This window comes from Lagenorhynchus albirostris, chromosome 9, assembly GCF_949774975.1.
Source record: "Lagenorhynchus albirostris chromosome 9, mLagAlb1.1, whole genome shotgun sequence".
Classification (NCBI taxonomy): Eukaryota; Metazoa; Chordata; class Mammalia; order Artiodactyla; family Delphinidae; genus Lagenorhynchus; species Lagenorhynchus albirostris.
Window position 1 is genome coordinate 4,323,350 of NC_083103.1, and position 22,276 is coordinate 4,345,625.

The 22,276-nt window shown below is 59.4% G+C and overlaps 1 protein-coding gene and 1 long non-coding RNA gene across 8 annotated transcripts in view; both read right to left on the bottom strand.

Moving 5' to 3' along the window:
- Nucleotides 1–4,371: 4,371 nt before the first annotated feature.
- LOC132526589 (uncharacterized) lies at nt 4,372–5,789 on the bottom strand. Its single transcript, XR_009542587.1, has 2 exons — nt 5,629–5,789; nt 4,372–5,231 (listed from the first exon to the last, which is right to left on the bottom strand). It is a non-coding gene; the product is annotated as an uncharacterized LOC132526589 (long non-coding RNA).
- Nucleotides 5,790–7,584: 1,795 nt separating this feature from the next.
- The window catches only part of TPCN2 (two pore segment channel 2), a 31,912-nt gene continuing 17,220 nt past the window's right edge, over nt 7,585–22,276 (bottom strand). For 6 of the 7 annotated variants that reach the window (XM_060158299.1, XM_060158298.1, XM_060158300.1 and 3 more), the window contains 12 exons: nt 18,749–18,868; nt 18,589–18,648; nt 16,577–16,705; nt 15,805–15,854; nt 14,396–14,495; nt 12,271–12,342; nt 10,991–11,064; nt 10,428–10,509; nt 10,263–10,345; nt 9,861–9,942; nt 9,391–9,485; nt 7,585–8,883 (listed from right to left, as the gene is read on the bottom strand). In XM_060158299.1, the coding sequence (XP_060014282.1) occupies nt 8,805–8,883; nt 9,391–9,485; nt 9,861–9,942; nt 10,263–10,345; nt 10,428–10,509; nt 10,991–11,064; nt 12,271–12,342; nt 14,396–14,495; nt 15,805–15,854; nt 16,577–16,705; nt 18,589–18,648; nt 18,749–18,868 (1,026 nt within the window). In that variant the 3' untranslated portion in view covers nt 7,585–8,804. Of the gene's footprint in view, nt 8,884–9,390; nt 9,486–9,860; nt 9,943–10,262; nt 10,346–10,427; nt 10,510–10,990; nt 11,065–12,270; nt 12,343–14,395; nt 14,496–15,804; nt 15,855–16,576; nt 16,706–18,588; nt 18,649–18,748; nt 18,869–22,276 lie in introns of those variants that run through there. The other variant, XR_009542287.1, reaches the window with a different exon arrangement.

The following is a 22,276-nucleotide window of genomic DNA, read 5'->3' on the forward strand; positions in this document are numbered from 1 at the left end:
CAGGACCACCTGAGGCTTCCCAGGGCCAGGTGTGGGTGATGCGGGAAGGGGAGAGGATGCTGGGATGGAGCCGTTTGAAGACCTGCCCAAAGGGACCCCTGGGAGAACAAGGGTCTCCAGCGGCGAGTGTCACCCCCGGGGACGGGCATGGCACCTGTCACAAGAGGCACTGGACGGGTAGGAGGGACCCAGCAGAGCCCCAAGGAGCCAGCTCTGAACTTGTGGCAACTTCATCCACCCGGGAACCCGTGCCCTTCACCTGGAGCCTCCTCTCCCCTGAGCCCACTGCAGGGCGGGGCCTCCGTCCGCAAATCAGGGAGGAAGAGCCTGGGCGGGAGAAAGCAGTGACCATGTACCGGAGCTCTGGCAGGGACCGCGGGATGTGTCCGGTGGAGCTGGGAGCACCACAGCCTCCTCCCTCCCCCTTCCCCCTGCTGCATCCTTCTCCAGGCAATGTTGTGGGGCGGGAGAAAGGAGGGCACACGAGCCTGTGCTCGTCCACATCCTTGGACACAAGGTCCTTCATGCCTCCTTCCCGTGAATGGTGGGACACCTGTATGGACTTCGGAAACTGACTATCAGAGCCAGAGTTTTACTTCCTTTTTGGTTGTTTTCTGGTTGGTTGTTTGGTTGGTTGGTTTTGTCTTTTTCTTTTTTCTTTCTCTTTTCTTTTTTTTCTTTCTTTTGGCCGTACCACGCGGCATGCGGGATCTTCCCTGACCAGGGATCAAACCCGTGCCCCCTGCAGTGGGAGCGCTGAGTCTGAACCACTGGACTGCCAGGGAAGTCCTATTTCTTTTTGTTTTACGTTAAGAACCTGTGAAATTTTGGAGAGGCTAAATTGACTGTGTGTCCTGGGTGTGCCTCACGACCCCGTCTGTGTCCAGGGCTGGACCCTTTCTTTCTCCTAAGTGAGAAAGGGAGCTCGTGAAAGCTCACAGGTGGGGCGGGTGAAACTCCCAGACAGAGGGAGCCTACTGGCCTCAGTGACCCAGCCCAGGGGCCTGGACACTGTCCCCAGGTGGAGGAGGTGGGGCTGACGGGGCCGCTGAGGATGCTCCTAAACGTCCAAGTACAGGTGATACACTAGGTATCGCCGGGTACCCGGCACTGGGATCCCCAACGGAAGGTTCAGCCCTGCCAGGTGGGGCCCACCCAGAGCCCCTCCCTGCCTCAGCCACCGTCAAGCTCAGGGTGACAGGGTGCTCACCAAGTGGCCCGTTGACAGCTGAGGACATGAGTACAGAGAAGCCAGTGGTCCACTAAGACCCACTGTCATTGTGGTCGAGCCAAGGGCTGGAAACCCAGGAGCCAACACATGAGAAATTCATGGCCACAGCCGTGAGGACAGCAGGCTGAGAGAGCACCTGGCCTCCGAGACAGCCCAGGGCTCATACTCGGCCTTGCCACCTGTGGGCTTGGGCCCCTGAATCTCTTGTGCCTCAGTTTCCCCACTTGCAAGACAAGGACAATGACCCCCACCTACAAAGAGCTCAGAAGTGCTATTTGCACGTGTCTGAAGTGCAAATACTGCACCTGAGCCAGCACAAGGGCTTCCTAGACGTCATTTCTCCAGCCGCCTACCCATCTCCTTTTCCAGCGAGGGAACCAGTGCCCAGGAAGGCCAGCCATGCATCCCGGCGTGCAGAAGGTGGGGTGCAGACCCAGGCCTAGATTCCGGGTGCCCTGGGCTACTTTGGATAGTGGCTAAGACGGGAGAAAGTCACAAGGAGCCCAGCCTGCATCCTGAAGGTCACCTCATCATGCGTGCCACCTCCCACCTCCTGTGGTGACACACGGAGCCCACCAGGGCCTCAGTGACCCTGCCAGTCCTGCAAGTTACACCTGGCGCTGCAGCACTTGCTCTGTGAATTCTCCCGCTGATGCACAGGGGGATGGAAACAGAGACAAGCCTGGGCCAGGAGAGGAGGCAACGCCATCACCAGCTGTGTGGCCATGAGCAAGTTACCCAACCTCTCTGTTGCCTCAGTTTCCCCAGCTGTCAGGGGCGCCACAGCTGGGGACTTGTCAGGATTAAACTAGCCAGTGTAAAGTGCTCAGAAAAGCACCTGCAGAGAGCAAGCACTCAAACCATGGTTTTTATCGTGACTAATTATCACTGTAACTATTATTCTCCTGAGGGCTCCCTTAAGGGAAATAAAATGCTGACGCCTTCTGTGTGCGCTGCTTCACAGACTTGAAAGGAGGTGTTTTCACATCCTTACCTCGTGGGGCCCCCACGGTGAGCCCTGAAACACGCAGATGACAAAACCAAGGCTAGGGAGGCTGCTGTGGGTAGGGGCTCATTTCCCTTTTCCCAGCGGCTGCCAGGAAGCTCGGAGCTGGCCTGCAGCAGCGGAAGGTCCTCAGGTGTGTTTGCAGTCCCTTCTCTTCCTCCCGGCCCCGCCTCTTCTGTTTTCAGCCCTTTCGCTTCTCTCTCCCACTTCTCTCGTTGGCTGCCGGCTTGAGTGTGGCTGCCCACGTTTCCTGCTGCTCCGTTTGCGTTCTGGTATATAGTGGCCCCCAGGACATATTTGTAGAGCAAATGCTAGTGTTTGACACGGGACTCCTCGTGTTCTCTCCCGCATTAGATGGTGTGAATAGCTGCGGATTCTTTCACGCACAGATGTTGGCTACGAGCCAGCTACACGCTAAGCACCGCAGGCCCTGGGGACAGAGGAGGGAGTGGAAACACCCCACTGTGGGCAGGGGGAGTGCAGGGGGGCAGTGTGAGAACACAGGACTGTGGACCTGGGAGCGGGTGGCTAGACCCCCATCTCTCCCCACTTCTCGCCCGGGGGCCCTTGGTGCTGTCCCAGCCCACTCCACCCAGCCCACCCGAGACTGGGAGGGGCCCTCAGGGTCCAGCCGGCTCTCCACGGCCAGTCATGCAGTTAGGGCACAGACCCGGAGCCAAGGATGGGCGGCACCGTCTGCCTGGACCCTGCTGACCAACACGTGTGTCCTGTTGAGCTGACATCTTTCCCTGAATCCTCTGCCCAGGGTGGACAGTTTGGGCAATTCTGACCCCCCAGAAAGGAGTCCTTTCATAGCTCCCTCCGAAAACGTCGCTTTTTAAAAATTTACCAACAGCAGCTACATGTGCTCGTTCCATACGTGCTAAAAGAAAGCAAACAAGGGAAGGGGTGGGAAGTTCTCTACCTGTGGTCTCTGGACCGGCAGCAGCATCACCTGGGAACTCTTAGGGATGCAGGTTCCAGGCCCCCGGAGGCTGTGTGGTTGGGGCCCAGGACTGGTGTTAACAAGCCCTCCTCCAGGGCGTTCGGAGGCTCCCGCAGGTCAGAGCCAATGGCAGAGGCTCCTGCCCGACGCGCAGCCCTCAGCCGGCAACAGGCTTCAACAGTGGGTGTGGCTGTGGCCTCAGCCGTGGATTCCGGCGCCAGCAGCTCCCGCATCCCCACACGTCTTCCTGCCCGTTAACTGCGATGAAGCAGCAAAGGCCAGGCGGGTCTGGCTCACCTGGCGACAGGTGTGGCAGGGACCAGGCACGGATTAGCCAACTGCTGTTGGACCCGGGGCAGCAGCCGGGCCGCCCAGGTCCCGCAGGTGTGGGCCGGCCGCCCTGGGGCGGCTCCGATCGTATTTCCCAGGAGAATAGCTCGGCCGAACGTGTTCAGAGGGCGGGGGGACGCGGCATCTGCCGGCCGCTTTGATGTGAGGGGCGTCGTGAGCCCCACGCCCCCTTCTTTGGTTCTTAAGAGTGGTACAGCGCGCCTGCCTTCCACCTTTTCGTTTTAAGCGAGGAATTGTTCTCACGTTTTAATCAGAACCACCAATTATCAGCAAGGCACGAAACCAAACCCTGGCTGTTTTGGTGAAAGACAAGATTCGGAGGAGACCACGTGAAAGCCCCACACCCGCCTGTTGGGACTCCGCTCCAAGGTTCCACCGACAGATCGGGCCCCGGGCCTGGACCCTGCCCGGCTGCCAGGGCTGGGGGGCAGCACGTGGGAGGGGGCCCGGGAAGGGACCTCAGTGGCCTCTGTTGCTCCCACGAGGAACCTGGGCCTGCGGGGCCGGCGGAAACCCCACACACAGATGCTGCTGGCCGCCTCTAGGGCACACAGAACCCCCCAGCCTGCCCCACGCCCCTGCTGCTGCCCACTGCCCTCGTCCAGGGGGCCACGCCTGTCCCCCACTCAAAGCCAAGGCCACAGCCACTCCCTGTCGCACCCCTGCGTCCCTGGATCTTCCCCACAGTCCACACAATTCCTCCCACGTACATAACCAACGTTGTCTTGACCCCCCTGCCTTCCAACCATCGCTCTCATGTCTCTGCTCCCTTGGCAACAAAATTCCCAGGGGGAGCTGCCCCTACCCTGTGTCTTCAACTCCCCTCCTCTTGTGCTCTTCCGTTATTACATTTTAATATATTACATTTTGGTATGTACAAAAGAATATACGGTAAGTCCCCTACATACGAGCGAGTTCCGTTACGAGAGCGTGTTCGTAAGTCCAATTTGTTCATTAAGTCGAACGAAGTGAGCCCAGGTACCCAACTAACACAGTCGGCTGTACACCGCTGCTTGTACGCTTGCTCTGGACATCCTGGCTTGAAATAAAAATACTGCACTACTGTACTCCATACACTAAAGGACACAAAAGCACAGCCACTTGTAGAGGATGCATGCACGTGACTACGTACACCAGACACATGAACTAACTTATGTGACTGGACATGTGAACACACATTCGCATCTCTGAAAGTTCGCAACTTGAAGGTTCATTAGTAGGGGACTTCCTGTATGTAAATGTGTGTACATTATAAAGTTTAATTACACACCCATATCACCCAGACGGTCCTTCTCACTCTGCCCCCGTCTCTGCAGCGCTGACCCCTCTGCTGTAATACAGGCTGCCCCTGTGTTTCACTTTTAAGTAATCCTACTGCCATTGTGTACATGCCCACACTGTAGGGTTTAACTATCATTTTGAGTTTTATAAATAATATGGTGCCACACAGAGTCTTCTGGAACTTGCTTTGTTCACTCGACATCGTGTTTCTAAGACTTGGCCACGTAGTCGTTTGTGGCTGGGGATCGTCCATGTTCACTGCTGCACAACATCCCACTGCACGAATAAACCTCAGCGTCACGTGCATTCTGTGGGGGACATCTGGGTTGTGTCCATCTCTCTGCAGGGCTCGCTTTGCTCTTTTGGACATTTTACCACCTGGCACACGCGGGCAGGGGCTTCTCTTGAGGGTGTACCTTGCAGGAGAATAAGGTATGTCATATTCAACTACAATAAATAAAGCCAAATTGTTTTCCAGACAGATTGAGTCCATTTAAATTTCCTCCAAGTATATATAAAAGTTCTAATCACTCAGTTGGTTAGACTTCTTCAATTCCGACCTTGCAGTGACAGCGACGTTATTGCCATGAGGCTCCTCTGCGTGTCACTCATTACTGTGAGATCGAGCATCTTTTCACATACTTGCTGGACTTGGGAGTTTGCTTTTCTGTGGAAGCCAGTTCAAGCCCATTTTTTGTCACTGGTTTATCTTTTCCTTGCTAATTTGTAGGCGCTCTATACGTGGTCTAGATACAAGTCCTTCATCAGTTATATCTGTTACAAGTATCTTCTCCCAGGTTGTGCCTTGCCTACCTTATGGCATCTTTTCTTTTTCTTTTATTTATTTGGCTGTGTCAGGTCTTAGTTGCGGCACACGGTTTTAGTTGCGGCATGCGGGATCTTAGCGGCTTCTCTCGGGTGTGGGCAGCCCCGGGCCCAAGGTCCAGGCCACGGGCACCCACACCACCCCGCCCCACCGGTGCCCCTGTGCTGCCCCACAGCCCTGCCCTCCCGCTCCAGCCATGCTCCCAGGTGGGTGCCAACCCCTTCCCCCTCCCCCCCGGGCCTGCCCCCCCAACCAGGCCGGCTGTCTCCAACCTACTTCCTGCCAACACCCAGCCCAGGACTCCCCGGTCCCTGAAGACACAGGCCCCGCCTCACCCCCTAACCCAGGCCCCAGGGCTCCTCCAGCCACAGCTGCCTCCCAGCCTGCTTCCTTCTGTCTTCATCAGGGCAGACACAGCAGCTCCCGGTGTCCTCGACTCCTGCCACTGTGCTGGGCAATCCCAGGGTCCTACAGGGCTGAGCCCCCTGCACCTGGCACTCAGCCAGAGTGCTGGGGGGTGACCAGAGACGCTGCAGCACAGGAAGCAGCAGGAGACCTCACCAGGGCCGCAAGGGTGTAGCGACAAATGCGAGCACGTGTTCTCTGTCACATGCACCTTTGGTGCGGCCGTGACATCCTCCTGAGCTCCACGGAGCGCCTGGCTGGGGACAGAGGACACTGGCAGCACTGCAAAGCGGGTGACCCCCACCAGCCCTGCCCCCCTTAACGAGCAGCCAAGCCCCAGCTCGGCCTTGAACTCGGCCCTACTTCTCATTCAGACAAAGGCTCCGAGGCGGACATCACTTGACACAGGGAACCGACGCAGGGACGGGTGCCCCAGCTTGCGTTCAGAAGGCACCGGCACGGCAGGCACCAGCAGCGGCCTCAGTCGTGCCCCCCACCCCCCGAGGGCAGAGCCCGCGTCTCCCAGGGCCCAGCGTGGGCTGCCCGGAAGGGCCTCTTTGCACACAAGACACGGAACGTGGACCCTCTGAGGTGGACCCTCAGCTGGGGCCGGCACAAGGGCAGGGCAGAGGGCACACCGCCCACAAGAACCAGGCTCACTCTGGGTGGACAAGCTTGCAGCCCAGTGAGGCCGGGCTCCCAGCCTCGGATCACAGGCGGGTCACAGAGGAAGCAGGCCTGCAGGGGGCCTGGGAAAAGCAAGGAGCTGTCCCCTGGGGATCACCAGTCAGGTCAACTGAACTGAATCCACCACTAGATGGCGCTCAGACCTGGGTGGGGGGTGGACATACAGCCAGAAGGAACAGCAGCTGACCAGACAGGCCTCACCCTCGTCCCCAGAAGAGCAGGGCCTTGCTGAGGCAAGCTGGGTATCGACTTCTAAACCATGTTCCACGAGAGCCTCCCCACCCAAAACCAGCCTTCCAGGAAGGCAGCCTGCACAGGGGGGCAGGTCCGGGAGAGTCCTGTCTACCTCCACAAAGGTCCCCAAAACCTGAGGAACGCCCACAATTTCAGAAAAACTCCGGGATCAGAAACCCAATGTGCTTGGACACACAAAACGTTACCAGCCGTTAGAAAACCTCAAGCAGTTGGATTTCGTGACATTTTAGAAGTGCCGTTTTTTAGTTAAGCTTTCCTCTCATCCCATTTCCCAGACAAGCTGGGGAAGATTGGGATGACTTCCTGCAGTGGAGTCAGCATCTGTACCCTGATTTCCCCTTCGGTGCCCACAGCAGACATCACTAATAGATCCCAGCACCCCTTCCCATGAAGATTCCAATCCTTCTCAACAGAACCGCCAGGAGCTACCACCAACCACTCGAGCTGGCCCTTGAAATGAGAAACCCACTTATCAACCTGGATCAATGGCAGACCAAGTGGCAACGTGGCCTGCCACGCACTGCTCACTTCCCCCTCCTCCCCACCCCAGCCCCCTCTGTCACACACCCTGAGGACACACAAAGTAGGGCCACCGCTGACTTATACATGTCTTTTTGCAAATTAGAAAAAGGTGTCCCCCTCCTGGGGTAGACAGTCAATGCCAGGACACACCCTTGCAGCCAGGTACCCTTGTGCAGTGCACAACCTACACAACAATACCCGGGGTAGTGTTAAGCCCCGACAGTTGTTTTCTTCTTTTCTGTAATGCAAGTACCTGTCTTAAGCTTTGATTGCAGAGGCGTCCACTTCAAACACGGCTATCTCAAATAAACACACTGGCAGCCGCTCGATGAGATAAAGAGCCAGGCCACCTTCCTCCACTGAGGCTCATTTATTTTAGAAATCTTGGTTGAGTTTGATAACTGACCATTTGGACCACTTTTTTTTTTTCTTCCTTGGCTTTAAATTCCTGCTCTTATGTTTTAAATTCACCAATAAAGAGTGAGCCCCTGAAACCCTCGACCCCAACAAAAGCATAACCCCAGGCCCACATTCTCTCTCTCTCTACCCGAGACCTCGCTGTGTGGCCCCCGGTGTACTATGTAATTTCCAGGTCTCGTAAGTAATAAACCTTTATTTTTTCAAAGTTTCCTGACGGTGGTTGCTAACACAGTACGAACCACAAGCGCTGGTCCAACCACAGCACTGGCTTCTGACAGGCTGAGACCAGGTGGCCCCGTTCCAGAGAAGCACAGTCGTGTCGGAATAAGGACGACCACCTCCTTCTTTGCAAGACTTACTGATGAAGATGATTGGCATTCTCACGCATAAAGAAACGCACCCAATCACACTCACACGAGCCATAAAATAATAAAACACAGTCCAGATTCTTATCATGTAAAACCAGGATCCCAAGCTTAACGCCCTGGAAAGCTGCCGGTTGGCCTGTGCGGGCCCCACGTGGGCCTCTGGTCCCTGAAGGCCACCGGCAGTGAAGGCACCACGGAAATCCCAGGGCCCAGGGGGAGGGCCACTGCATCTCCCTCCCAGTCACCCTCTTTCAATATTTAGAAAAATAAGTCTCAGGGAAGCAGCTTATAAAAAGAAGGTGGCGCGGACGGCGCCTGAGGGGCCGTGGAGGTGGTCCAGCTCGGCTGCAAACCAGGGCCTGCGTGTGTCCCAGCGTCGGCACGCACGGTGGCTCTGCCCAAGGGAGCAGCCTCTCCAGTGCGCCGCGGCCGCCTCCTCCCCCGGCCAGCGCCCATCCCGAGGCCGCATCACCTACCGCCGCCCCAGCCAGGAAGGCGTCTGGACGTCACCTGCACAGCTGCAGGTGCGGGTGGTGGCTCAGCTTCTCTGCCAGCTCTTCCTCCGTGGGCTCCTGCAGGACATCCCTGCGGAATCGGGGACAGGATGGCTGGGGAGCCCTGGGCACCTCCAGAGGAGCAGGGGAGCAGCGCTGATGCAGCAGCCCCGTCAGTGCTCGGGACGAGGGGCCCCTCGGGACCACCCCCCGGGGACTCAGGTCCACCTCTGGGATGCTTACATGGCGTCCCTCAAAGCCCGGGAGGACACCTCTCCGCGTGGCCGTAACAACACAGCAAACGCTCAGAGACGGCAGTGTGACCACCCAGGGCTGACTCTGGGACGGCTGTCACTTCTCTGCACCAGCAGAGGGACAATCTCCAGGTTACCATGGAGAAGAGAAGGGCGAGGCTTCCTCGGGCCACCTGTCTACACCCACCAACAGAATCACCTGGAGACCACCGGAACCTGAGGGTGCTTCCCGAAAGATGCTCACCAGAGAGCAGGACAGAGGCCCAGCCCCGCAGCAGGAGCAGAGGCAGACCCCGGGCTCGTGGGGACCAACCGCCCGCCCACTGCCTCCCCCCTCCACGCACCTGAACAGGAGCTCCACGGTCACCTCAGAGGTGGCCTCTAGGTCCCCTGTGAGGGACTGCAGGTGACTGCGGCGGTCCCACTTGTGAAGGAAGTTCTGGCAAAAGGGAGGGAGGGACGGGTGGCCAGTAGGCGTGGGCCCTGCGTGGAACCAGCCTTGTCCCCCTACCCCAATCCCACAGTGTCGGCCTGGCTGAGAAGTCCACCCTGGACACCAGGATCCAAGGCCACCAGCTCCTACGGGAGCAGATGCCTGAGAGCCCTCCTCCAGCCCCCCTCCCACAGGTCAAAGGTCAGGAGCATTCCAAGAGGCCCCCAGCAGCCAGGGCGAGCAGCCCCAAGGGAGGACGGAGCCTGAATCCACCAGGGCCGCCCGAACCCAGCACGGCCTCTTTGGACCAAGTTCCGGGTGGGCCCCCATCAGCAAGTTAGCAACTCCGACTGAGAAGAGCCCGGGCAGGGTCGCCGATACCTCCAGAATCAGAGCCAGGAACAGGTTGACCCAGATGACGGACGACACCAGCCACCACAACACAAAATAGATCTTGGACCACCTGCGGAGAACAAGGAGGCCACCGGGGCCGCGCGTGAGCCGAGCACGGCTGCTGCCCCGACCCTGCTGCCCTGCCTGTGCCATCGCCGTTCCCGCCCTCGAGCTGGCCCAGCCTGGCCTTCAGGGGCGCTCGGCCAGCGGCCGGGAGCCGGTCTGAGCTCTGCAAGCTCCAGGCTGAGCCCTGTCACCCCATGAGCCCCGCTGTCACGGCCCCCAGAAGCCATCTGCTCCTGCACGCGCCCCGCCACCCCCGGGAGGCGCAGACCCAGACGCGCACCCCGCGCGGAGCCGCGGCTGGGGCCGCCAGGACCGGTCACTCACGGGCCTGCGTAGCGCCGGAAGGCGTCCAGGAACACCTGCCAGTTGTTCACGACCATCACGTCCCACAGAGTGACCAGCGCGGCCTGTGGGGCGGCAGACGCAGGGTCCAGGAGGCCGTGGGAGGTGGAGGCGGGGGTCCCGAGGGGCGGGGGGCGCAGGACTCACGGCAAAGTCGTCAAAGTTGTTGGTCCAGTACTCCAGCTGCTCGAAGCTCCCGCAGGGCGCGGAGCCGTTGTCAGGGGCCAGGCTGGGGGGCACAAGCCGGGTCGGTGGGAGGCGGGGGCAGGACACACACCCGGGCGCCCTGGCACCGCCGCGGCCCCTGCTCGGCGTGGACCCAGCTGGGCCCCTGAGGAAGCGGGGGAAAGGGGAGACGGCCCCCGACCTCGCAGGGGTTGAGGGCGGCGAGGAGGCCAACGCTGTGGACACACACGGCCAGCGGCCGGCCCGGGGGGGCCCTCGGCCCTACAGTTCAGGCCTGGCCCTGGACACCCCCCCTGCCGGCGCGTGGCCTGGCCCAGAAAGGGGCACGGCTGGGGGCTCTGAGCCGGCACGGGAAACACCCTCAGTGCAGGCTCGAGGGAGGGCTTCGGTGAGGAGCGGGTGGGTGGAGAGGCCAAGGAAGAAAGGGGCCTCCTGGCTCCCTCCTGGGGAGCTGCGTCTCACCCCTCCACCCCACCGCCCGGTGCCGTCACCCGCGGCTCTCTGCACCTCGGAGCCCCCCTCACCTGCTGTTTCCAGGAGCCACGATGACACCTCGGAACAGGATGATGCCGACGATGGCAAAGACGTAGTAGACCACCTAGGGAGGTAGGTGGGGCCTGTCAGCACCCCCAGAGGGACCCCCGCAAAGCCAGGCTGGGCCTGCGAGGGCGGCATGCCAGCAGGGATTCCCAACTGCGGGCACTGCCGGCCTTCCCGGGAACTGGGGCTCCCAGGCACCCGCGCCAGAGGGAAGCGGGGAGGAGCCACGGTGGGCGGCCCCAAGATAAACCGGGGGCCCAGGCGTAAGAACGGAGGCTGTCCACCCCTCCTCCAGGGCTGGTGTGGCAGGAAGAGGGTTCCACTGAGAACAGGGCAGCAAGGGCCAGGGGACGGTGTGCCACGGAAGGGTGACCGGGGGCTGGCCAGGTCCCTCCAGAGAAGTCCCACCACTCTCCCCACATCCATCAGGAGACGTCTGAGCCCACCACTGGGCAGCCTTGTGCCACAGTCAGAGAAGGGGCTGCTGGCCGCCCCTGACCTGTCCCCAGCATGCCCGGTGGGGGGGAGGGGTGCAGGGAAGAGGCGCACACCCCAGGCTAACCCAGCCCCCCTCTGGGCCTCAGTTTCCTCCACTGTGCAAATAGGGGTCTGGGGGGCAGTGTCCGAAGCAAGGTGCCACCTCTAGCATCCCATGACAGCCAGAGCACCCCAGGAGCCCCCTTACTGTCCAAAACAAGGAGCAGCAGGGCTCTGTCACCTGCCCTCCTGCCCTCCAGGCCTCGTGCCTGTAGCAGCACCCAGGGCCCCTGCTCACCGGGCCCTGCCCCGCCTGGGCCACAGGGTAGTCAACAGCGGCGGCGGGGGAAGGGCTGACCCCGGGGGTGGCGGGGGGACATCACGGCTCTCTCAGCAAAAGTGACTGTGAGTTCCCCAAATCCCTCTGAGCAAGGATGGTTGACCAAACCCCACTGGGGGCTCTGTGGGCCCTGAGGGGTCCCTGGTGCCTCTTACATCTTTCATCTTCTCAGTGTGGCCCCTGGCCCAGGACACAGGAGGGATGCAGAAGTGACCGAGAGGATCTCCGGCTCGGGAAGGGGTGTGGTCAGGCAGCGCCGCCAGCCAGACCAGCCCTGGGCTCCTCTCTCTGGCTTCCTGCCCCGCCCTGTGCTTCCTGGGCCCTGGTCACCCGCTCCCCTAACACAGGGACCCTCCTTCCGAAGGCCGCCAGCCTCCTGTTGAGCCCTGGCTCCCCAACAGTCCAGCTCCGCTCCCCCGAGGGGCCAGCGCAGGCAGCTAGACTCACCGCCAGGATCCCGCCGAAAGCCCGCATGTTTCTGATCAGGTCCAGGACGGTACTAGCCACCACAGCCATCAGCTGAGACGGGGAGAAAGCACAGACCCGGTTCCTCCTGGTCCCACTGAGGTGACACCAACCCGCCCACCACCCAACGCTGACCTGGAAAGGCAGGAGGAGACTGGTGACTTCCCAACCCACACACCTGTACACAAGCCCCTCAGGCATCCAGACACACCTCACCTGTACACGCACCTGAACACACCCACAGCCCCCATACACACCTGTACACACACACCCAAGACCTCACACACACACCTGTACAAACACCCACAGCCACCCATACATGCTTCACCTGTACACATACCTGTACACACACCCACAGGCCCCATACACACCTGTACACACACACCCAAGGCCTCACACACACACCTGTACAAACACCCACAGCCACCCATACATGCCTCACCTGTACACATACCTGTACACACACCCACAGGCCCCCATACACACCTGTATACCCACACCTGTACACACACCCCACAGCTACCCATACACACCTCACCTGTACACACACCCATACACACCTCACCTGTACACGCACCTGTACACACCCACAGGCCCCCATACACACCTGTATACCTATACCTGTGCACACACACACTCGCACCTCTGTGCCCACCCATACATACTCACACTTGTATATACCCACCCACGCAGATGCACATACCCCCTTCCCTGCAGATACCTCCACCCACCCAGCCTCAGATGGGTCTCAGTCCAAGACCCTTGGTGAAGCCATGGTGTGCAGGGCCTCGGCCCACACTGCCCAGCAACCCACTGAGGCTGGGTCAGCTCGTCCCTGGTCTGCAGGCTCCTAAGAAATGCCGACCTGGAGATGGCCAGTCAGCCCCGGGTGACAGGGTTGAGATGGGGCCTCAGAGACCCCGTCAGGAACCCCGGCTACAGGCTACCCTGAGCCCCGGAGAAGGGCTTTCCAAGCGGCCTGGTTACCCCACCTGGTAAGTTAGGAGAACACAGCGCTGGATGGTAGCAGGCGGGGACCGTGCTGCACGTGTGTGCACATGTGATTTATGTGCACGTATGTACATGCATGTGCGCATGTGTGTACAGGTGATCACGCATGTGTGTGTGAGTGCACACGTGTGATTATTTGTGTATGTATATGCGGTTGTGCTTCTATAAGCGTATATTGTGTGTGCTCTAGTGTATGATTATGTGTGTGATTACAGGCACGTGTGTGTACAATTGTGTGTGCTTACACATATACACATGTCGGTGCATGCACGTGTATAGTCATGTGTATCTGTGAGATGATGCGTGTGATTGTGTGGATGTGTGATTACGTGTGTGTATAATTGTATGTGTGCTTGCGGGGCTGTGTGTGTGATTACATGCCTGCGTACACTATGTGTATGCGTGTGTATAATCGCACAGGGGTGTGTGCGTGTGTGTGTGTGTGTGTGTGTGTGTGTGTGTGTGTATGAAGGCCTCAGGGCAGCAGCCCCCCTCTGCACCCAGGACCCCCGAGCCACCTTCAGATGGGAAATACCCCTGGGTGACAGGTCACTCCCCTGACAGGCCAGGAGCACAGCTTGGTAGGAAGGACAGACGTGGACAGTGGAAGGACCTGGACACTTAGAAAGGGCTCAGATGTCCTCGGTTCCTTTTCTCCTGAAAAGTGCTTAGGAAAGCAGACGGGAGGCTCCGTGCCAGGTGGGAGCCGGGCCTGAGCACCCACCTCCCCTCCCCTCCCCTCAAGGTGGGTGTTACTCCGGGTGGGAACATTAAGAGAAACCGAGGCTCAGAGACGGTCACAGGCCGCCCCACTCCTGCTCTGGGGGTCCTGGAAACGAGCACCAGTAGCCACCAGCAGCCCGACACGGGTCCCGCCTGCACCCCCTCGCTGTCCTCACCCACAAAACAGGGCTGGACACTCATACTTCCAACCACCGCCAGCATGGCCCAGCCGCAGTGCAGGGCGGGGCCGCAGCCCGAAGGGCCCAGGTGGCGGGGGCAGGTGGGCAGGGTGGACAGTGCTCGGCCGGTCCCTGCTCGCCTGGCACACCCACTCCCAGGGCAAGGCCACGGCGCGCGCAGGCGGGGGCGGTACCTCCACGCTGCGAATGATGCGCAAGAAACGGAAGGCTACGAGCACGTTCACCAGCCGGGTCACGTCCCACAGCGACAGCAGGCCCAGCGCCTCCGGCTTCCTGCGGAGACACATGGAGACGGGCTGGGGGAGGCCGGGAGGCCAGCGAGGGGTAGACGGGAGACACGTGGTCCAGAGACAGAGACGCAGGGACTCAGAGAGAGCCACAGAAATGCCGGGAACGCGCCCCATAGCCAACGCCAACCGGAAAAGCTCCATCGTGACAGGAGGGCAGAGCCTGAGCCACCCACGCCTGCAGCCCCAGGGCGGTCACGGCAACACCTTCCAGGGCACTGCCCGCCGCAGTGCCGCAGGGCTACCCAACTCCCGTCCTACACGGGAGAACACTGAGGTTCCGGACGCCCAGCTCAGGTCCCAGCAGAGCTGGGAGAGGTGGAGCCCCGGCCCATCCCCTATCCTCTGACCCCGTTCCCTAACCTCTGAGCCATCCCGAGCCCTGACCCCGTCCCCTTGGTGTCTCTCGTGGCCTTACTGGCCTCTCATTTCCATTGAAATTTAAACCCATTCTCACCCAGGATGTTACCCCCCGACCCCAGCTCACCCCGCGCACTTGAGAAACAAGGTGAGCCGGCCCCAGGGTGCCGGGCGGCACAGCAGCCCCCCTGCTCCCAGGGCGCAGGTCCCCGCTGAGGACCGCACGGCCCCCGTCTGCCCGACACAGACCCTTCCCGGGGCCCCACCCCCATCTCGGGCAACTCCCAGCTGCTCCACTGAGACGGAAGCAGCCCAGCAGAGGGACCAAGACACCAGGGCTGCCCAAGGGCCCAAGGTCGGCACGCGTGCTTGTTGGCGGCTGTACTCTGGGCAGAGAGACCCCAAGGCTGCCACACCACGAGGCGCCCTGGGACCCCTGGCCAGATGTCCATCGCTCTGCGCGGCTAGAACTGGTGGCAGCGTGAGTTCAGCGAGCCCCGGGCCATCCCTGCCATCTACAGGGAGGTGAACTGACACCCAGAGTGGGAGGTGACAACCCCGGGTCACAGGGCCTCCAACCAGAGGAGGGCCCCAGCCCGATTCCAGTGCCCCCAGGTCCTCCCTGCTTCTGGCCCCCAGCACACCTGGGCCCCGTGTCCCATCCTGGGGTGGGGGTCAGGGGGCGCTGAGCCAGGGCACTGCAAGCGGCAGCTCCACAGCTTCCCATCCCGGCTCTGGGAACGCTACCCTTCTGAAGGCGGCTACGATGAGAAGGGGCCTGTCCCCATAGGCCTCAGCAGGGCAGGAGCCGCGGCCGCTCCCCCGACAGTCGGGCGTTTGGCTCTAAGGCTGCCCGGGCCAGCGGCCGGAGGCCGGGCGCACACCCTTCCCCGGGGCGCTAGCCAGGCCTCCCTGGGTCCTCCACAGTCACATACCAGCCCGGGTGTGGGAAGCGGTACACAGCCAGAGTTGAGATCTCCAAAACCTTTAATCACAAAAGAAAAGAAGCTCGCTACGGCAAAGGCCCACTGGCAGCTCTAACACGCTGTCCCCAAAGGGGGTTCCGGGGAGAAATCAGGACCAGGGGGTCCTATCCCCACGGCGGGTGCCACGTGGGGACATCCTGCAGCTGAGAAAGACACCCGGCCTCAGGCGTCGGGCTGCACACACGAAGGGCAGGGCTCGGGAAGGGCCGGCTGAGTCCCGGGCACGGGAGAAGCTACTCGGTCAGCTGTCTCCCTCCCGTTCCCAGGGGCCCACGGCTCGAATCCATCAGATACGAATACGTGTCACGCCAATATCGCTGCAGTGACACGCACACCAGGCGTGGCCCCTCACTCCCCCAGGCCCTGGGGAAGGTGTCCCGAGACCCGAGACCCGCGGTGCCCTAGAACGCCTGGCCCTCCCTCACCAACATCGAGGCCCCACTGGCCAGCGGGGACTGCGGGTTCCCTCCGCGCCTCCCTCAAGGGTCAGGAGAGGCAGCCTGCCACCGCTGCACACCAACACCCACGATGCGCAGATGCAGCAGAAACCAGCCTCCTGCAGCCGCCCGCCAAGCAGTTCATCCGGGGGAGGCCAGCCCCTGTGTCACCGGAGGCGGGAGCCCCAGTGCCCGCGGCCCCCAGGCCCGGCCAGACGCCGAGCGCTCACCGCCCGCCCGAGAGCGCGCCTCGGCCCGTCTCAGACTTTACCAGCAGGACTTACCAGCAGGACGGCGGTGAGTAGCCCGTCGAACACATTGCTGGAGGAGACCAGGTACCCCCGCAGGCCCAGAGCAAACACCTTGAGCAGCATCTCCAGCAGGTAGTACAGGATGAAGACGCAGCTGAGAATCTGAAAAGGGAGAAGCGGGACCCGGCGTTCAGTCCCGGTGCCGCCCCCGCGCCCTGCCCCGCCCCCCACTGCAATGGGGCCCAGGAGAGATCCACGCGGCTTGGACGCCACAGGGCCCCTTGGACCCCGCCCTGCGGCACAAGGGGGCTGGCCGGGAAACAGACAGCCCCGCCCCTGCCGGAGCCACGTGACCCTCTCCTCTGCTCCCCTGGGCTGCTCTTCCCGACGCCCCCGCAGCTCCAGACACGGGCATCTTCAGAGCCCCCTTCTTGACCCATAGCCTCTCCTGGGGTGACCTGCACCCCGTGCACGGCTTCAACAACAATTCACACGTCTGCATCCCCCGACCCAGACTCCCCCCACCATCCGACGGGCCCTCAACCCCCCCGCGCCCAGTGTCTCCCAACCCCACATCATTTCTATGCTGGCAGGGCCTGGGTCACCCACACCTCCTCGGGGGTCTCCGCCTCCAACCTGGCCCCTCTGGTCCAATCTCCTGGGGACACCGGGCAGTGTCCTTCCCTGACGGAACCTCCTGGCTCCCAGCAGCATCAGTCGCTGGGGGATGTGTTTAGGAGGCCTCATCAGCAAAGCTGGTCTCACGCTATGGGGTCACTGTCTTTTTTGAAGCCAGTAAGTATCAAGTAGCTCTTCCCTTAAAGGGGGCTACATCGCAGTGGGGTGATGGGGGGCATGGGGTCACCTTGTCCAGTGTCCAGTCTAAATTCTATATTCTTAGCCAATGCTGTCTCATTCACACCTACACAGAGATCACCGTTAAAGGCAGAAGAATAAACATTATGAGCAGTTATCAAGGGGCGTAAAAGGATGGAATTCTGCAGTCACCTCAAGAACCCTACGTGGCACTGATCTGACCAGAAGTCTCTCATAAGCAATCACGCTGACTCAAGTGCTTAAAAAACTATTGTCTGGGGGCTTCCCTGGTGGCGCAGTGGTTGAGAGTCCGCCTGCCGATGCAGGGGACACGGGTTCGTGCCCCGGTCCGGGAAGATCCCACATGCCGCGGAGCGGCTGGGCCCGTGCACCATGGCCGCTGAGCCTGTGCGTCCGGAGCCTGTGCTCCGCAACAGGAGAGGCCACAACAGAGAGAGGCCCGCGTACCGCAAAAAAAAGAAAAGAAAAACTATTGTTAAAAGAGATGAAATACAGGTCAGCTGTATCCCACTTGACATTTGTCAGGAATAAAAACCAGCCACCTCTGCAGTATGTTATTCACACAGAGGAGACTGAACAATTCCTGTCGAATCCAGGAAAAAAAAAAAAAATTAGGAAAGTAGAAAATTTGATTTTAAGTGTAAAATAGAGGAATTTCAAACAGCAGGCCAAGAAGCCATTTCCTCAATTTTGATGCTGTAAGTTTAACCCTGTGTTTAACATACATGACCTGATGTGTCACTTTTTAATTGGACAAATCAAGCTTTTCTTATATAATTAGAGAACGTTCAATGGTTTTCATCAACTTAATATCACTCATAATATTTTTCATTAAAATAAACTTTAAAATACATGCTTTGTGAAGGTCTGGCGTTATGGGGGCGGGGACGGCGTGTACAGCTTTTTGCTTAAAATCCAAAACGGAAAAATTGTTTTTAAGTTCCGAAGGTGTTTGACAAGACCTCAGAATGTTAGGAAAGGAATTCTCTCTACACAACTCTCCCTCCGCCGTCCGGCCCGCACGCCGGTTCACCCGGGGCTCTGCACGGGCTCCCGGCTGCCCTCCCATGGCCGGCACCCCGACCCCTGGGCCGTCCCTGTGATGCACTAGGACAGCCCAGCTTCCCAGGGACCTGGGGCCCCAGGTGGGGCGGCTGTGCCCTCTACCCCGCTAACTCCCCAGCACCCCGCACGGCTGGAAAGCTCACCCCCAGCACGAAGTCGTCACGGTCCTTGGGCAGCACATGTGCATCCAACACCAGGAACACCTGTGGAGCCAGAGCGGACGGCAACTCAGCCCCGAAGCCAGGAGGAAGGGCAAGTGAGAGATCTAGGGGGTGGGAGACGCCAGGGCAAATCCTCACTCACGCAGATGGTCACGAGGTTTCCAAGGGCCATGAGGTTGCCCAGGTAGTCAAAGTAGTGGTGGCCGAAGAGGAACTGGGCGCTCTGCAGAAACGGAGACCGGTACTCGGGCCGCGGCGGGTGCTGGGGGGACACACACGCTCAGAAACATGCCGGAGGTGGCCATGGCCACAGGGGCCCAACGATGCCTGTACCCCCTTATCCTGGGATTTGACCTCTTCCTACCTTACTTCCTATCCCAGGCTCTCCAGCCTAAGGAAATCGTCTCAAACACAGTAACGGTTTTATGCGCAAAGATGTTCATCACAGTCTTTCTAACACCAAGAGAGGTGGAAATAACCCAGACGGCCACTGATGCTGTAAGTAACCCGTGACGGACTATCACACAGTCGTCTTAAATGTATGCAAAGCGCCATGTGAAAATACACGTATAAATTACAAGCTAATAACTATGAAAACTCAGCACAGAACGAAGGGACCTCACACACTGTGACCAGGCTGGAGTGGAACTCAAAGGAAGGCAATTAAGCAACAAATACTAATGTGAAGACACCCGTCAGACCCAGCACTCCCATGCTCGGCAGCCCCCAGAGCCAGGACAGAGGCGCAGGGCGGTCACCGCAGCATGAGCTGGACCGCGCCTGCGCTGTCCCACGCAGGGGCCGCTCACTGCACGTGGCCACTTGATTTAAATTTAAATCCGCTCAAATTAAACACTCAGCTTCTCTGTCACGATAGCCACATCTCAAGTGGCATGAGGACACCCACGGAGCTCTGACCCAGCCCCACACTCAGACGCATGGTCCCTTGGTGACAACAGCCACAGCCTTACCCAGTAACAACGTTCCCCATCTTCCCACAGTCCTCCACGTGGGAACTGGTGCCCAGAGGCACCTGCCCACACTAGTACGGTGCGGGTGCAGAGAGAATTAGGTACCAATTCCCTCTGCACCCGCACCCATCCCTGCTGCACCCCAGAGGGTGGCTTCCTGCTTGCCCAGTGACTGCAGACCAGCTCCAGGCCGGGCAAACCGGCAAACGGCTCTGTCACCCTGTGGGCTGGACCACAACTTCTCCAAGGGAGTGTGAACCCTGGCCTTGGGGAAGACGCCCCCTCCCCACTCTACTCTTCCTCAGGCATCTCCCTCACCCCTCAGGTACCGCAGAGTTTCCTCGTATCTTACACTTACTCTTTCATCACAGTTGACACTTCTTAATGTTAAACTTCCCCTGCTAAACCCACTGTGTGGTTTCTGTCTCCTGCTTGGACCCAGACTGATATATTGGCCAAGAGAGATATCAGCATTATCCATGATGTTTAAATGGTTACAAGAAGTATGGACTCATAGATTACCTTGTTATCAAGAAATCACAAACCTTGAAATGATTTCAGTGGTTGTCTCTGGGAAGGGGGACAGCTGGGTGGGGTTTTCTATTTTCCTCTACTACCTATAATGAATGACTGCTATGCTTTTAACCCAAAAAGCTTCTTATTAAAAGAAAAACAGACTTCGGAAGGTGGCACAGTGCCTTCTCTACAACCAGTTAGCAAGAACCGACCAGTACTGGAGGCTAGGCTGATGGACAGGGGTTGACCACACACGGGAGGGCTCTCGTGGAAGGCTCACGTTTTCCCGGTATCAGCCTGCCTGCAGCACGCCTCTCTTTAGCAGCAATTCCAAATTCACAGGCTGCCAGGGCACCTGGGACAAGCCCCCGCATGCTAACAATCCGTGAAGCACCTGCCTGCCCCCTTGCAATCAGCATTTCGGGGTAAGAGGCTGTCATAAAACCAAGGCAAGAACACCACAGCTCCCCAAACCTCTAGGACCCAAACTCCCTCCTCAAATCACAATTCTGGACTTTAGACCCAGGGAGTTGTGAGAAGAGAGAACATCCCATGGACCACACTAGGAAAGGCGTGGCCAGAGCAGGGGCGTGGTCAGGGCAGGGGCGTGGCCTGCGTGTTAGACCATCCCTGCGTCTGCGCCCAGCATGTGCCCTGCTCTGCCAGTCACAACCACAGCACCTCCTTTTTGATATCAACAGATCCTGATGCCAGAAGAGGAAGGGAGAGTCGGTTTTGGAAGACCCGGACCCAGCAGCATCCTATAGGCCAGCAGGCAAGTGCCCAGGGAGAGCCTGGCTGGCCCAGCGGACCCCACCGAGCGAACCCTGAGAAAGGAGCCCGCCTTCCCAGATGTCTTCCTGCCCAGGTCAGCCTGAACCCGGAAGAGGGCTGGATCGCATGACAGCTGCCGGGAGCTGCGTCCTGGGCCCAGCAAACCTCCTGCCCCAGGGTGAGGGCCACCAGCTAGAAAGGTGCTTCCTGATCTTCTACCGTCTGAGGACCCAGTGTCACAGTTTCTGCAAAATCTGCACCTGATGGTACATACTTACTATTTCCTTCGAGTCACCTGGAAGCAGACACTGTTGCCTAGCCTCTTCCCAAGAGAGGTGCGATGTGCACTAACATACAAAGTGTCTGCCTGTGTGTCCCTACTACCAACTCCCATGTCCCGAGGGTGCCACAGCGAGGACGCTGCTGACAACAGACATGCCACGACGCACCGCCCAGAGCTCCAGGCCTAGCAGGGCCTGCCTCCAGGTGACCTGGAAAGACCTCAGGAAACCATGTTCTTAGGAAAACCACCTCTGACTGGGGCCTGAGGCCACAGAGGCTGACCACAAGACCTGGAGAAGCTGACCTTTGCTGTGGGCTAAGATGTATCCCCCAAAATTGTATTTTGACATCCTGACCCCCAGAACCTCAGATGTGACTGTATTTGGAGTCAGGGGGAAATGAGGTCACTGGGGTGGGGCCCTAGTCCAACGTGACTGGGGTGCTTATAAGAGGAGGAGACTGGGACAGAGACACACACAGAGGGACGACCCTGTGAGGACACAGGGAGAAGACGGCTGTCTACACGCCAGGGACAGAGGCCTCAGGAGGACCCAGCCCTGCCCACACCGGGATCTCAGACTTCCAGCCTCCGGGACTGGGAGATAATAAGCCCTGTTACTTAAGCACCTCCAGGCTGTGGTATTTGTCACAGAAGCTGAGCTGACTGACTCAACGGTGACACAGAGCTGCTAGGAGTCCGATCAGCAGGAGACGTCTGATTCCACCTCTTCACTCCGATCCCCGTTCGAGTCCGGCTTGGCCCTCTCAAGGCCAAGTGGCTGCAGTGGCAGCCCCCTCCGCTGCTCCCACGGTCTGCCTGTGAACAGCCTGGCTGTCTCTCAGCACCTCTGCCACCCCCCTCACCTACCGCACCCCGCGCCCCCGCCTCCCAGAAACCTGCTACGTAAAATGCAGGCGGTCCAGGGTCTTATGGACACAGCACTGAGCTGGATGCTGAGGCCCATTCGGTAACTTTAAAACTCAGGGTCGAGGACAACAAACAAAGGTTTTAGACAAACTCAGGAACCTCGCAGGTTAGGACACATGGGAAGAGGATAAAAGTCTATCACGGAGACGGAGAAAACTGTTTGGAAAGTTCCTCTGGGTCAAGACAACAGTCCCTGTGG